Below are 16,454 nucleotides of genomic sequence, written 5' to 3'. Positions count from 1 at the left end.
CGCACGCACGCACGCACGCACGCACGCACAGTTTAAGTATTACTATATCTACTTCCCTGCAATACATGTTGAGCAATCATGATTCAGCAGCAGAAATGACGAACGTTATCTCAGTCTGTCTTCATTTCTTCCTTTTCAGGGTTTCCTGAATGCAGTGTTTGAAAGGCTAAAACAGTTCTTGGAATGCTGTGAGTACTTTCCTCTTTTTCTGACTTTAATCTTTGAGCCTTGACTTTCCTTTCACTAAAGGAACACTTCGTATTTCATTTAGTGTATTTCATTTTGGCAAAAGGGTTTCTTGAGGCATCCAGTTGGATTCTTATCATAAATCTGTAGTCTGCATATTATTGGTGTCAACTTAAAAGCCAAAATGAAACTAGACAGTTATTTTAATATGTTTTCTTGATTAAACAATAGATTAAAACTGACAGGGTTGAACATTTCATTTATTTGAATGTGCTAAGTACTAATTATGAACAAAAAACTTTGTTTCCACTTCATGAAAAAGATCTAATTGAATTGATCTAAAGATTTCTCTTGTTGAAATCAAAGTGATTCTTATTGACGAGTAATTTGAATTCGCTTTTAGTGTTGATCTCTTTATCAGCAAGTCGTTTTCTCTTTCTCGTTCAAGTTTGACCTCCAGTTTGTGCTTAAAATGTAGCTAAAGGAACAGAAAAAAAAGGTTTAAGATATGAACGAAAACATCCAATAAATACTGTTTTGATGGCAGTGCAGGCAGGTTCAGGGCCCAGTTGGTATTTGGATCCAGCAGATAGGAAGAACGACAGGGAAGCTCGTAGCCTGGATCGGCAAGAAATATCAGCTGTGTTCAGTCTGATAAGGTCAGCTATCTAAATGGTGTTTTTTGGGACAGTCTTTGTTGTCCACTCAGATGTCTGGGTCTCTCTTTTTAAGATGTTTGTCTTCCAACTGAGGTCACCTGTCCCTTTTCATCTGTCACTTTATTGTTAAAAGCTATTCTATAACGCTATGCATCTGTCAGAAATAAATAATCCCCTTTCTTTMTTTTGTCATCCATTTCCATTTTGATTGGTTGATGTGGATGGCTCAGAGTGTGACCGCTGTGACTTTGATGACTTTGCATCACATCTGCTAACATTGCTGCCTGTCACACCTGCAAATGGAGTTAAAACTGCACGGGCACAAAGTCGATAAAAGGCAACAGTGTATTGATTTACATAATGCAGGATTTGGACAAAAATCAGGAAGAAGCTAACAGAGCAGATGTAGAGCCAGCTAACGATAATGTGGTGCCACCGGTGAGGAGCCCTATAGAATATATAATAAACCAAATAAAACAAAGCAAAGCAACCAGTTCGCAATGATTCGAAGAATCCCACAGAGACCGTCTTAGGAGTCAGTTCATGTTGTGTCAACAGTTTATATTAAAATGCAATTATTATGCTTCACTGGCTAGACCAACAAGCACAAAAAGAATAGAACAAACCACCAAGACGAAGTGGCATTTATTAGTTACTTCAAAATTAAATTAATATCTTGATTCCTTCTGATCATTCCCTCTTTCCTCTTTCTTCAACTTGCTGCAGTGTGTGTAATAAAAGCAGCTGTTAATACTAATCCACACTTCATTACAGCCTCATTTTAATTAAGCTGCTGTTGTCAGCGGTTTCAACTCCAATTCCGACATGCTTCATTTCAGATACTTCATCTTAAGGGTGGATGTGTTTTTTGTGCAGTAACAATGTAGTTATTTGTCATCAGGGCTTTCAGTGTACAGTTATGCTTTGGCTAGGCGGGTGGCTATTCTAGTAGGTTGTATATCTCTTTATCCTGCAATGCTTCTTTGAACATCTTTGTTAGTGAATGAAAAACATTATAATGGCTTCACGGAAAGGAAATAAGTCTGTGGGTACTTTCCTCTAAGGAAAACCTAATTAAATTTCTTATAAAATGTTTATGTACCTAGTCGGGCCCCTTTTGACGTAGATTCTACATTAATGCAGTGTAGCATGGAGACGGTCAGCCAATCTCTTTGCTCTGGTTTTAAGGAATCTTAACCTTTGATTATGTTTTTGTAGCCTTATTCAAGTTGTAATCAGTATATACTTTATATCATCTTATGCTGTTATTTCACTTTTAAATGCAACATTTTATTAAAGTTTCAAAAGCCTTAAGGATCCATAGGCAGACCTGTTTTATTGTTGTAAAAAATTTTGTAAGCATTTTTGTTTAAATTTCCAAAGTAGAGAAGCTTTTTACTAGTATTTCCTTACAAATAAATGATAATCTGTGAATGGTCTCATTATCTAATAGGTCTTTAACCCTCTTTAAAAAGTAATAATAAATAAATAAACTTGTTAGTCTACTAATTGATCAACAAATGTTAAACCCATTAGCCAGGATAATCATTTTTGATGTGCATCACATTTTACAAGTTGTTGCTAATAGTCCTAATTAATTTAATAATTATTTGCTTAAAGGTGTGTATCAAGAATGATACGTCTGATATTTTAGACTAAAACTTAAATTATTTTATGTAATAAGTAGTTTGTTTCTAGTGAAACGAATCTGTATATTTGTTTCCTTTGTTTTGACTTCAGGTCGGCAGGTTGGTTCAGAGAGCCCATGCAGAGAAAAGCTGGAGAAGACAATAATACTGTACACTAAAGTTGTAAGTAAACTTAAATACTTGATAAACCCTGGGAGGTTGTCTACTTAGTTTCTAACTGGAATTAGAAAATGTTTTACCATTCTCCATGTCATATCTATACTTTGCTTTTCTCGTTACTTTACAGTTGTTAGATTTCTTGGAGGACCATGCGTGTGCATTCATTCCCCTGATCCAGTGCTCTCTGGAGTTTGCCGTTACGTACGTTTTCACACCTGCTGGGGAGGGAGTGACCTTCGAGCGCTTTATTGTTCAGTGCATGAACCTCATCAAGATGATTGTAAAGAACGACGCATACAAACCTACCAAGAATATTGATGGTGAGTTGAGTTATAAAACAAGCCTATATTTGGGAGGTGCACAAAGAAGCGCAAATACATCTCTTTGCGTCTTTTTCGGCACCTCAACCCTTTTTTTCAATGTATTTTTTAGTTTTTTACTAAAATGTCATGAATAAAAAGTAGGAGGATCTTATTTTCTTTTTGAACTTAAGTCACACTTTGAGTTGGAGGTGATATGGGATTTTTTTTCAAAACATTGAATTCATGAATTATGTCCATTGCTCTGGTTTTGCAACACTATTTTTTTTCCATTAGTTTTCTAGGATCAACCAACTAAAGATACATTCACAGAAACTTATGTCTTTCCAAAAAGAAAGACATGAGTGGAGCCTTACCAAGTTGTTTTGGCAAGGCTCCACTTAGTTTCCTCCAGCAGCAACATTCTGTTGATACATTTTTTAAATGTTTGGAAATTTGGAGAACTATGTAGAAACCATGCAACAGAATCTTAATAAACATGACTATAAAGATGATACCTTTTAATGTAGTGAATATGTTTTAGCTTTAATTCACATCTTTTTCCTAACATTCAAAATTAATACATTATTTTGTAAATTACAAATTTCAAAGCAAATAATTTATTTATAGCATTGACTTCTCCCCCACCCCTCCTGCCTAAAATGGATAATTATGAAATGCGTACTTCCTGTTTTTATTGCGGTTGTGAAGTAATTTAAATCTGATAATTGCTTGACAGTGTAACAACAGAAAGGAAAAATGTGCTGAGTTACGTTAGTACAACTTATGGATTATATTATGCCAACATCAACACATGTTTATGGTTCTTGTCTGTGTTCTCCTTTTCCTCTTCGCTAGAGAGTAAACCAGAAAGTCTAGAGGCTCACAAGATCAAGACAGCCTTCTTCACTCACCCCACGCTGACAGAGATCGGGCGCCGACTTGTCTCACACTATTTTCTCCTCACAGAAGAAGAACTGGCAATGTGGGAGGAAGACCCGGAGAGCTTTGGTGGGTTTCTTACACCCCTAAAAAGTTGAATCTAAACATCTGAGGCTTCAAACTGCTTTGCTCTTCAGGCACACCTAGAACTTTGTGGGATTGGCTAGGTTGACGTTTATCAGTCAGCTGTCAGATATACAGCTGTCAGTTCAGACTTTATTTAAACATTTTAGAAAAGTGTCTTGATGTTTGGTTTTTCATGATATTGTATTAAGTATATTAATGCACTGGCGTTCAAAGCAATAGATCTATAAAATCTCTATAGATCTATAAAGTTTATTGCGATTTTATAGCTTTCAATAGATTTAGAGGTATGAGTTGTGACAGCTGGAAACCTGTTACTGGAACTGAAGAACTGAAAACTGAACCGGTATAAAGCTGAGCCTTTGGTTGGAGAGCTTTTTCCATTTGAAGTGTCATTCCTTGCTCATTTTGCTTTTAGAGACACTTGAAGTGAAATAACGAGGTTAGAGATCGTGGCTCTAATTGAGAGAGAGTAACAGTTTCTTTGTGTTAAAGCACACGACCTTCAGACGGTCATTTAGACACCTACAAGTTTGAGACCTCAAATGCATGGTATCACAATGTAGTTTGTTTTTCACATGCTAGAACTGCACACATCTTGAAACGCACAAGTATTTTGAGTTATCAAGCACCAAAACCATATTTCTGCTGTGTAATAGATGCACAGTCTACATGAGAAAGTTCTAATATATGCACATTTTTATCATCTTTATAGCTGTTGAAGAAACTGGTGGTGATTCATGGAAGTACAGTCTACGGGTAAGTTAAAAGTACATTATTCAGATGCACGGACAATGGTTTGTTAATTATGCCAAGCAGAACATTAAATGGCAAATATACTTTTGCTGAATGAATACCCCCTAAAGGAACCATAAGCAAAAAATGTTTTGTAGTAACCCATGTCTGTTCAGTCTTTTCAGCTTTACTGTGCTCATGAATTATACTTTATACAACACAAAAACATTGTTTGGTTTGCCAAATAAGTAGCAGAAATTGGACTCGAGAGAAAGTTCTTGCACCCAAACAGTTGAAAAACACACATTTTTAAATCCAATGTATCTAATTTACTGCTTTATTTTGCATTTGGCTGCAACCTTTGTGTACTTGGTATTGTCATTAGCTCTTACTTGCAGCACAAGAGTAGAAATGCTTAAATGTTGATTTAAGCATTGATGAGCTGTAAAATTTAGCAAAATTTGATAACTAGTAACTTATAAAAATCATAGTTTAATTGGAATTTTTTGGGAGCCATGTTGCTGTGAAAATAATCTGAACAAGTTGTCAGGTGCTGTTAGGTGGACAAAAGATTTGCTGATGTTTTAATTGAATTCTCAGAAAATGTTTGAGGATTTGCTGTATTTTATTTTGTTTTTCAGTAGATATATAAGAAACATAGTACTCCTGAACTTCTTATAAGGTCACCATAACTACCAGGTAATTATAGAGCTACATGGGATACAGGTTACGACTTTATCCTTGTGTTTTTAAGCTGGATTAGATTTACTGGCAGTAGGCTGTAGCTTGCCAATATATGCTGCTAATATTTGTAGGGTATGCCTCATGCCCTACCTTACACCTCAGCACATGTCCAGCATTTCAGACCTTTATTTGAAAAAAATTGTTTTATCTAGTAACCTCATAAACTGATCAACCAAGATCAGAGGTTTGTCCTTGTCTACTAAACTGAGGTAAAGATTTGATTTTTAATTTTTTTTGGCATACCTCTTGTTTTTACATTAGCCTACATTGATCACGTGCCGACCTACAAAACCACAGTAAGCTGTATTGGCATAGAAGGTGTCGGGATTAATAACTGCTAAATAACTTGTCCTCTTTTTTTCATTTAGCCTTGCACAGAGGTGCTGTTTCTGGAAATCTTCCACAACTACAGCCAGACCCTGACACCAGTACTCCTGGATATGGTTCAGAATCTGCAGGGTCAGTGCAATCTATCTATCCATCCATCTTCTTTCACCCTTGTCGCTCAGTGGGGTCGGGAGGGTTGCTGGTGCCTATCTCCAGCTAGCGTACCGGGCGAGAGGCGGGTTCGGGGTCAGTGCAATGTTTAATCAATACTGTTTAATCAACACAACATAGACTTCTATTACTGGCAGAAATTTGGTCTGTTTTTCCAGTAATTTGTATAACAACTGAAAAGTTCAGTTGTGAAAAATTTAACCACTGCTACTCATCTACGTCGTTGACATTGACTCTCAGGAATATTTATAGTTGTTTACCTGCTGTGTGTGAGAGGAGTCCCTGGGCTGCAGTTCTGTGTTTGCATGCATCATGTTTCATTTTATTTTGTGACATGTAGTATATGGAAGCATACTCAGTAAAATTAAAACGAGTAACTAATTGATCCCCCCACTTTAGCTAATAAATGAATTAGAACAAATAAGATAATTAAAAACAGCCCTATATGATGTATCAAATGCATAACAAGATAGTTTATTTCTGTAATGTGCAACAAACGGTTGCCTTACTTTACTGATGCCGTGTTCCTCCACATAAATTTGGTTCCAAATTGCTAATTTCATGTTCTTGTCTTGTTGTTTTGGTGACACGGTGTAAATAAGATTGTACATCAAAAAATGACCAAACAGATGTCTGTGGGTGGTCCCTGTATCTGAGACATACAATCTGTAGGACTGTGAGGTTCCCAGGTGATTATCAGCATAACACCCAGCTTCAGCTCTCCGGTTTCTTAGTCAGAAACACATTCAACACACTGCTGCTGGTCTCCTGGGGGAAGTGGCATCTCGCTCTTGTCCTGTTTCGGAGGTAGCGTAGGATTTACTCACATTGGTTTTTCACAGAAGTCTGCTTCCTCTCTGTCTAAAGACGGTCTCCCCCTGACATGCAGTGGAAATTGGTTCTCCTGAAGTGGAAAAAAACAAACAAAAAAAAGTTTATATTTTTTTGTAAACCTAATGGCAGAAAAAAGTGGGCATAGAGAGAACATGCTGATAAGTTGACTTACTTGAATAATATGGACTTAATGCTTTTAAGCTTAATATGATGTATGGTACAGCGTTAATTACACCTGGCAGAATATTAACTCTACTATTAATATTAATAGTAACTCTGCCCACTTGGGCAGAGTTACTATTAACTCTGCCCAAAATAACTCTCCCCGAAATATTGTTCATTAGAAGTGAGCAAGTGTAGAGGAGCAGACCATTAGCCGCCTCAGATGCTTCTTTTTGAACCAGTATAAATGCCGAAATATTTCTCTAAACTGCCATTTTTGTATAAAGGTTTATTGTATCTCTCCAGGCCCAACAAATGTAGAGGACCCTGTTCTGCTGCTGATGAAGGATGCAGGTTAGTCAAAGGTCTACTGATTTTCTTCAAGAATTGGTAATGGTATAGCAAAAGAATATCAAACCTGAATATTTTAAAGTCAATGTTTTCATCTCAAATGCGATAAACCTTCTGCAGTTCTTAATGTTGTGAATAAAATACTTCTTCAAACCAATCCATGTTTATACTAGCACTGACTGTCGACCTTATAACATTTTTTCTTGACTTTTTTGTTCCATCCCCTGCTTATTTTGGAATGTAAACCCAGAACTGCCACTTGTTAAAATTTATGTTAAAAAACGTGCAAGTGTTCTATGGAGTGTCTCTGTTACCTAGATAGCTTTAGAGATCTCAGCAGTGCCCTGACAGTTTAGGTAAAATGATAAATACCCAATAAGATGACGAAACTATGCAAGAGGTTCGAGAGCTATTCATGCACTCAATGAGGATTGACTTATTTGCTTTCAACAAGGGTGAGGAAGGACAAAGTTGAAAACCACAGAGTGTTTTGCAATAGTAGGAAAGTAACTTTTCTACAAATCTGTTGACTGCTTCATACCCTCATTATACAGCTGTCTGCTGTGTTCCTCAAACTTTATGAAGCTGTTTGTTCACTAATGTTCACTAACACACCTCTGAGATATTCGCAGAACATCTCTGTTTAGTGCGAGACTAAACAATTAGGTGCCAATCGGTTGCAGCAAGTTTTATTTTCAGTTATCAAACTGAAGGAGTTTTTATACAAATGTAAGCCATATATTTCACATTTCTGTTTGTTTAAAACTTGCACAATTGTGCACTACACCCTGTTGGTCTGTCAAATTATATCCAAATAAAGTACATTTTTGTTTCTTCCTGTAATGTGAGAAAATATGAAAAACCTTAAGGAGTGTAAATATTTTTTACAAGACGCAGTTTATCCTGCTTTGATTTCCGTCAGACTAAATTCTGATGGCAGGTACAAGTAGGAAAGCTAGTGTCTGAAATCATTTAAATTTTATTGCATCGATCCTAAAAGAGATGACATAATGTTTTGAAGCCTCCACTTTTTTGGCCTATGTCTAGTAATTTGCATTTTCCTGCAAGCACAAGGTATCCTTATCTGGTTTGTAAATATATATTACTTCCTATAATTGGTGTAGTCTTCAGAGGTCCGTTCACATCGCAGCAAATGTTAATTCATTTCTACAATATGGTCTCATCTGTGTTGGGATTTTTAATTTGGGATTTTAGAGAAATCCACAGGGACTGTGCATAACTTATATTATTAGCCTTCTAATTTGTCATTTTTAAAGGCCACTTGGGCAGAGTTACCTTCCACTCCCTGAAATATTGTTCATTAGAAGTGAGCAAGTGTAGAGGAGCAGACCATTAGCTGCCTCAGATGCTTCTTTTTGAACCACTATAAATGCAAATGTTTTAAACTTCTCATCCTAGGGAGTCAAAATAATGTCAACGTGTGGAGCAGAAATTAATTTCAAAGCATCTCCAGGGCAAATTAAACTGGGCCAAGACATGGTGCTAAGTTAAAACAACACACAGTCTGGGATTTAGCTGTCCAAAAAGAACGGATGGTGCAGATTAATACATCGTAAAATCTTAAAGTGCAGATGCAGCTAAAATAATTATTTTTTTTCTCAATAATAGTTGTAAATGCTGCAGATACTTTTAAATAGCTAAGTAAAAATGTGTTACAATTTGTGTTACAAAATGTGTCACAGTTTGTGGCCAAACTATATCTCTTGATTTATTATTTTATACATATTCTGAGATTTTAAGATATTTTTATTTATTTATTTTTTGTCACTTATGAAACACACTCGGGCTTAGTCATCAGCTAGGATGTTATAAGTGACTAAATGTAAAATACGTTATTACAAGTGTTTTGTTAAGGGAAAATTGTTCAAAATGTGTGGTGATCTTTGTTTTGAGAATAACTCACCCAGATTCGTCTATGTTTGCTGCCCTCCCCCAATCTATGTAACTTCCTTTTCTTTCTACAATGAGTTTGCTACAGTGAGTAACTGATGAAAGTCAATGCTCTTGATTCTAATGGATTTCAGTACATTTTGACGACATCCTCTTCTACTACATGGTTGCAAGTGACTGTTTGACGTAACATGGAGACTCAAACAGTTTTCTGTTTTATTTCAGTTTACAATGCAGTGGGGCTGGCAGCCTATGAACTGTTTGACAATGTGGACTTTGACCAGTGGTTCAAGAATCAGCTTCTCGGAGAGCTGCAAGTCAGCCATCACAGGTATTTTTAAAAACAATTGTTAACAACTTGAATTATTCATCTGTGTTTTTTGTGTCTTTTTTGTGAGACTCATGTTTGAGTCAAAAATAAAACCTGAAACGGCTAAGCATTTTTATTTGGTTTTTTTAGATTAGTTTCTCTCATTTAATTTTAATTTTTTGTTGCTGATATCTGATTTGTTGCGGATTATGGATGTTAATTAACTGTTAACCTTTTACAGTCACTGATTGTAGCCAGTAACACACTGAAAGCATGCCAAAAGCACAAAAGTAATGAGCTAAAATTCAGCTGCTGTCAAGTTAATATTAATGACTGCATTTTTTTTCCTTTTAAATGGCTCAGTGCAAGTAGTGATTAAATGTACCAGAACAAGCTCAACTCACTCGGGCAAGTGAGATAAAAATGGATTTATTAATTGGCCTGTGAGAAGTCTATACACCCCTGTTAAATTCCCAAGAGACCCTAATAAATGTATTTCCCACATTTCTTTCACATTTTGATAGTTACGATGTATAAATTAGCTAAAGAACAAATTGTTTGGGAAATGTTTGTATTAAAAGAGAACTTGGTAGCTTAAGTGTTTTTAGGGCTCTAGTAACTTGAAATTGTAAGAGGTGTGTACACTGGCCCATGGAGAGCAGCTATAAGTGTACTGACCGTGGACTTAAGGATCCACAGTGAGCTGCTTGATGAATTTATTTGAAGAAAATGAGAGAGGGAGCAGCAAAAGGCATGATGGCGTGTTTGAAATGAAGAACAAAGAAGTGCCCTTCACTCTCGGCACCCAAAAATAAACAAAACAAAAAGCCTAGAGCACTCTGTAGGTCGTCCACTCTGGTTAGTGTTGACGTCAGAGAGCAGGGATGTTGATGTCACCCCCGCTGTCCAGGTGTGAACAAACCCTTGACTTTTTACGCATGTCCCCATTTCTTTCTTCTCTCTGAAGGTTCACCTCCACCTTCTTCTTTTTTTTTTTTTTTTTTTTGCTTGATACCTTGTGGGGAAAAAAAAACAATCAAGCTCATTAGCAAACATTGTTTGATTTAAGAGGAAAGCAACTTGGACTGTTTGAAGTGCAAGCTGGAAAGGTTTGCACTTGGAGAAAAATGCTTTGTGTTTCAAGGCTGTGCCAAATAAATTGCTTTGTTTGGTGTTTTTTGTTTTAATTAATTTTATTTTTCTAAAGCTCTTGTTTGAGTTTGTTCAGTGAGTTTGCTCATCTGGTAACCCACAAATCACACCGGAGACTCCCTGGAGGGGTTTCTGCATTTTCCCCAAATTTTTCTTTCTCTGTTTTCTCTTCTGTTATATGATTTGTTTCACCCACTTTTTCTTTGCCTGTAATACACATTTAAACAATACGTCAGTTTAATTCCATTACATTCATGTATTCTTTGAGCTATCTCTTGCCATTGCTCCCTTGTTGAGGAGCTCTGTTGTAATAACTTCACTCCGGCTGTTAACTTTATACTTATCAGACACTGTTTTTATAGCAACATCTGCTAAATTCAGATTGCGTTAATATAACAGGACGCCATATGAGAGAACATATTCAACACTATTTTGTTGGATAGTATATCCTTTTCAAAAGTGGAGCATTTCTGTCTGTAGTGCTTGACATCACTACAGCATGTAGATCCTCAAGATCAGATTTATTATTTTTATAATACATTTCTTGGATATCCTCAAATTGCTGAAATCTCTGGTTTTTAAGATTTCCTGGTCAGTTATGCATTAATGGGAATAAACAGTTAAGCTTGAACGGGCGTCCTTTTCCCAGTTAAGCGGGAGTATAAATTAAAGTGCTTGTACTCAAAAAAAAAAAAAAAAAGTTTTTATGTAATGTTTGACCTCTTTAACCTTCTAAGCTCATTAACCAATGGAGTTGCATATTTACTAAAGCAAACACACTAATTGGTGATTAAAGGAAAGACAAGTTTGGATTTAAACTTTTTATTCTGTTTCTAGCTCTGAAAAATTTTTCGTCTGCAGTTTTAGCCTTTACCATTGACAACAGAGCACTACTCTTGTTGAAATTATTTCACAAGCCCAAAATATTTTTAATGTTATCGATGTGAGTTTATGTTTTTTATCAAGTCTGCTGAATCTTTTTCTCCCTTAAATACCTTTTGATTTCAGTGTTGAGAACTGCTACATTTGGCTTTTTATCATTTTTACAGCCTGAATGTTAATCAGAGGGGTGTTTGATGATCTCCCTCACAAGAGAACCTTGACTTCTGATTGTAGCAATCAGAAACTTAGCATTTTCTGTTGCATATGTATGCTCAAACCTCACCTTCATATGCCTTCCTCTAAGTGCACCTATTTTCAGTGTCAGTGCATAATTTATTCATATTTGTATTTTAGCTCCTAAAGGGCATAGTTTTACCCCTTTTGAGAAACTACTTTAAATATTTTCAGATGACTTATGTATTGATCATGATCTCCAAAAGCTGTGTGCAGCAGTACATTTAAGTTGTGTATATTTAATTAACTTTCAACCAGATGTTGAATGAATCTGTGGTCGTCTATTTGTTCAAATAATCTATCCTCTCATACATTTTTCTAAAAGTAGTTCCTAGTGAAAATGGAAAATTTCTTACACTCTAAGCATCAGTGTTTTCTTCAGGTTTACTTGATATGCTGTGATTTCCACTAAATAATTATAAGCATTTTACAAAAATGGATTGCTTACAATACCAGGCAATATACTTGCAATAACATGGTTTAAAAAAGCATTCTTTTTATTAGTAGTAGATTGTAAGATTGTGACCACATGTTTCTTTCTACAGAGTAGTCAAAGCCCACAATTGCTTCTTAATTTATATTGTGCTTTTCTAGTCACACTGACCACTCAATGCACTTTACTCACTCACTCAGTAGCACTCAATTGTGCACCGATTTATGCTCCCATTATGAAGATTGGTAGGCAACTTGGGGTTAAGTACTTCACCCAGGGGCACCGCAACATGTGGTAGGAGGAAACTTGGACTGAAATGCCCTTCCTATTGAGCTGCAGTTGCCCCAATAATAGTATACATGTTAATGGATGATCAGGGCATTTTTTTTATATATACCCTACTTGCCCATTCTTAGTTGGTATAAGGCTACATTTTACAGATGTCAGAACTTGAATGCCTTTGTTGCTGGTTATTAATACTACCATGCACATTATGGGAGGTGATTTTGTAGGCAACATTCAGCAAAGTTCCAGAACTGTATCTTCTACCACAACTGTATGACACATAATGTCATAATGTTAAGACATTGCAGAAAGATGCTCAAATCATTGGTAGCAGTGGTGTCCCAGAGTTGTGCATAGCTGCTAATCAAATTACGTACTATTGTGAGTTGCACAGATGCACAAGACTAATAATGATATTGAGCAGCATCCAGTGGCACATGTATCTGGTTTTACTCCATTGTTAGTCCTTTGCATTTTGGGTTATGCTTCACCCTGATGTGGAGGACAAATCAAAGGAAAACTATATTTAAAGTAAAATTTCTTCCTCCATACTTTTTTTTTTTGTCTGTAGAAATGTTATTGAACTCATTGTTTTCCACTACAGGCAGATTAATATATCTTGTTGTTCTTCCCACTCCAGCCTGAATAGTTTATGCAAGTAATTTATCAGTATTGACTTCCTCTTTCTGTTGTGATATTAGTAATGGCTAATAAATGGAAGCAGCTTCATGGCTGAAATATGTACCCAACTTTGGAAAATCTCACGAGAGGCAGAATAACAATAGCTTTTTTGTCTCTGTCAGAAGCCTTACTCAAAGCAGATCTTTCTTTCTTTCTTTCTTTTTTTTTTGGCCGCCTCGCTCACCTAGTGCACATTTGTTGCTGTTAGCAGAACAATCCCAGCTGCTCCGCTGTCTGCTGTTCTTGGCCCGTTGGGTGATGGCTGTTAGAGGCTTTAATACAACATGTTTGTTCTGATCTTCACATTTTTTTTTCTTATTCACATCACACAACAATAGAATGTTAACATCAGCAGTAGGACATTTAGTTTGAACGATTTTGCATTGATTATCAGCATCAAAGCAGTTTGAACCAAACTTCTGCTCCTGCAAAGTTTGTGGAGCTTAATTTCTTCTCTGCTCACATTTCGCCTATGACAGGAGTGATTCTGTGTCCTTGGCCAAGGATATCCTTGAAGCTCTATTGATTTTTATCCTCCTCATCACGTCAAGTTGTGAATCAATTCATGGGACGTTTTGTGATATTTGTTGATCTTCCTAGTCCTCACCTATCGCCATAAATATAAAAACTCAGGTCAGTTCACTGTTTTCTCATTGAATGAAGAGGAGCTTCTTTTATGAAGTCCTTTCCACCTAAACTGCTGTATATTGCACTAAAGCAAGTCTTGGACACCTTGCCAAACTGTTTTGCTGAACCTTTTTCTAATAAGCTACCAGAATTGCGGAGGTAGTGAAATTGAAAGGTGATGCAAAACAGCATTTTGGTAATTTGATGAAGGTTGCGGCATTTAAATAAATGGCTATATGACCTTCACTGCTGTTTCTCTGCAGCTTTGTGGAGAAATGAGTCATGGGCTTGTTGGCTTTCCTGCCCCATTAAGAGACGGACAAAACACTGTGACATATTTTAACAGGTTTGTGTTTACATGTAGATGTGACTGCAAGTGCAGTTCAAAACACCATTTAGCTATACATCTCTTTTGTTAGCATATTGATTGATAATATGTTTTTATTTGGCTAATGCAAAGTGCATTGCACAATATGAACCATTTTCTATACCTTCTTGTATTTCTACTCCATAATTTACAGATTTAAGGAAAATGTTAAGTGCCTTATCTTGCAAACAGTGTGTGACTTTTAATATAACATTACTTGTGGATGTAAGAGAGATACACACGCCACTAGACCGGTATGGGCAAGGAAAACCTACAGCTCAGTGTTTATTACATAGATGTTAGACAGTCTAACATGAACAAGACAAAATTAGACTCCAAGGATATTCAATGCCAATGTCAAGGTATACTAATATTTTGCAAAATTGTGATTTTGAGGTTGAAATTGATTTATATCATACATTTATTACAATTTAAAGTAATTTCAAAACCACAGGAACATTTCCACCAAGTCTTGACTGGTCCATGATAATAAAAAGGTTGGCGACCACTGATCTAAAGGATAATCCCTGCATGCCTTTCCATTGCCTTGTTATTATGGATCTCCCAAAGGTAAATTACCTTCTGCAAAAGTGCCACACTGTCAAGATTCACGACCAATCAGTAACAAACAGAAATAGTTTGAGTTTCTTTATGAACATCAAGTCTTACATAATGAGTACGTAGATGTAGGCAGTACGAGTGCCTTAGCTGACACCTGTTTGATTGTTTTGCCGGGTATGCCGGTGATAGTTGTATCTGAGAAAACACTGAATGCACAAACGTCTTGTGAAGAATACTTAACCACAACCTCATTCTAATCTAATAAAAATTGTATATGTATGTATGCAGTACATGTACATGACCTTCCTATTGCTGACATGGACCTTTTTACAGTAACAAGAAAGAGCTTTTTGTGTCACCTTCACAGCTTGTGGGATACAGATGGAGTGTTTCATCATTCTACTGTCAGAGTAGAAGACTGAAAAAACACTTTGGCATTTTGACATTGCCTTTTGCAACTTGACCTTTTTGTGGCGGAGACGGCCGCTCTCCTGGGTGACCAGTGCATGCTGCAAAATTAGTCCGTATTGGTTCTCTTCATCATTTCATTACATCTAGAAATTGACACTGGATTGACTTACTTTTTGTTTCTTGTTTCATATTGCAAACATAAAGCACAGTAATTGAGTTTCGAATGTTTGCAATGGGGAAAATGAAATTGAAAGTGTGGGGGCGGGGGGAAACCATCACATTGACCTTTTAAATTCATTCAATTACACAGGCTGCAGTTTCTGTAGGTTTTTAAATGAATGAGCCAAATCTGTTGAAAGACCCAGACTGAAAATAGAAAAATAGAAAAAAAAGTTGTTTTTTTTCCCCTTATTTTTTCTTTAGACATTTTAGCTTGCAGCTTAGCACATGATTATTAGTTTATTAAAAAATTTTTTGCTTGAAAATAAAGTCCCATTAAATCAAATACTCAGACATGTCAGTTGCTTTTCAAATGCACAAACTACATTTTGGCCTAATGTAAAGATAAATATTCTAAACATTTTCTGTGCTGAGACCATATTTGTAATCTTAAGCATACATTGAAATTAATAAAAGTAGCTCTCCATTCCCATGTTGTCAGGCAAGTCCGATAATCAGAATGCTTTTATTTTTTTTTACTTAAAACCATTCTGATGTAATGCTGGATTCTTGCTCTCTACTCTACCAGTGCATCCTCCAAAGCTGAGCAAAATATTCAGAAGTAAAGGTCATATTATGTAAAGATTATGTAGAATTGGGGGTTTTTCTTCCCGTTTAGTTCATATTTTGTCCATGGATTGTGCATGCGTTTCCTCAGAGTGATGAGCAGGGATTCTGACAGCTTTGTGAAGTCATGTGGGAGGACAGGTATGGTGTAGATGAGTCATGTCTGACCTGTGACTGATGGACAGAAACCCCTGTCAGGTTCTCACCTCCATCTACTTTCCCATTCTTTTGCTTCCATTATACCACACTGTGCTAAAATTATCACTACCAACTGCAGCCTCCACTGCTGCATCAGGTACTACAATAAGTATTGCTCATTTTCAACATAAGACTATCAATGTAAAATCCGGCACAGTAATCTCATCAATGCAGCCTTGAAGACCTGTCATTGTGTAATAAATTGACTGCAGAAGGCTGTGAGGGGACATCTTGTCTTTTGTGTAGCAGAGACCAAAACTGAAGGGGGCGGGGGTTAAAATTTATTACATTGACTCATTAGAGTGCTCTGGTTA

General features: G+C 36.3%; 1 protein-coding gene across 2 annotated transcripts in view; it reads left to right on the top strand.

Moving 5' to 3' along the window:
- The window catches only part of ipo11 (importin 11), a 114,865-nt gene that overhangs the window by 26,277 nt on the left and 72,134 nt on the right, over positions 1-16,454 (top strand). For both annotated transcript variants that reach the window (XM_008418338.1, XM_008418339.1), the window contains 8 exons: positions 140-188; positions 2,586-2,656; positions 2,781-2,973; positions 3,811-3,963; positions 4,694-4,737; positions 5,826-5,916; positions 7,258-7,305; positions 9,439-9,544. In XM_008418338.1, coding sequence (XP_008416560.1) covers positions 140-188; positions 2,586-2,656; positions 2,781-2,973; positions 3,811-3,963; positions 4,694-4,737; positions 5,826-5,916; positions 7,258-7,305; positions 9,439-9,544 — 755 coding nt within the window. The remainder of the gene's footprint in view (positions 1-139; positions 189-2,585; positions 2,657-2,780; positions 2,974-3,810; positions 3,964-4,693; positions 4,738-5,825; positions 5,917-7,257; positions 7,306-9,438; positions 9,545-16,454) is intronic.

The sequence above is a fragment of the Poecilia reticulata genome, linkage group LG9 (genome assembly GCF_000633615.1).
Source record: "Poecilia reticulata strain Guanapo linkage group LG9, Guppy_female_1.0+MT, whole genome shotgun sequence".
NCBI classification, from domain to species: Eukaryota; Metazoa; Chordata; class Actinopteri; order Cyprinodontiformes; family Poeciliidae; genus Poecilia; species Poecilia reticulata.
The sequence above is the reverse complement of the archived record's forward strand: the minus strand, read 5'-3'. Positions and strand labels throughout refer to the sequence as shown.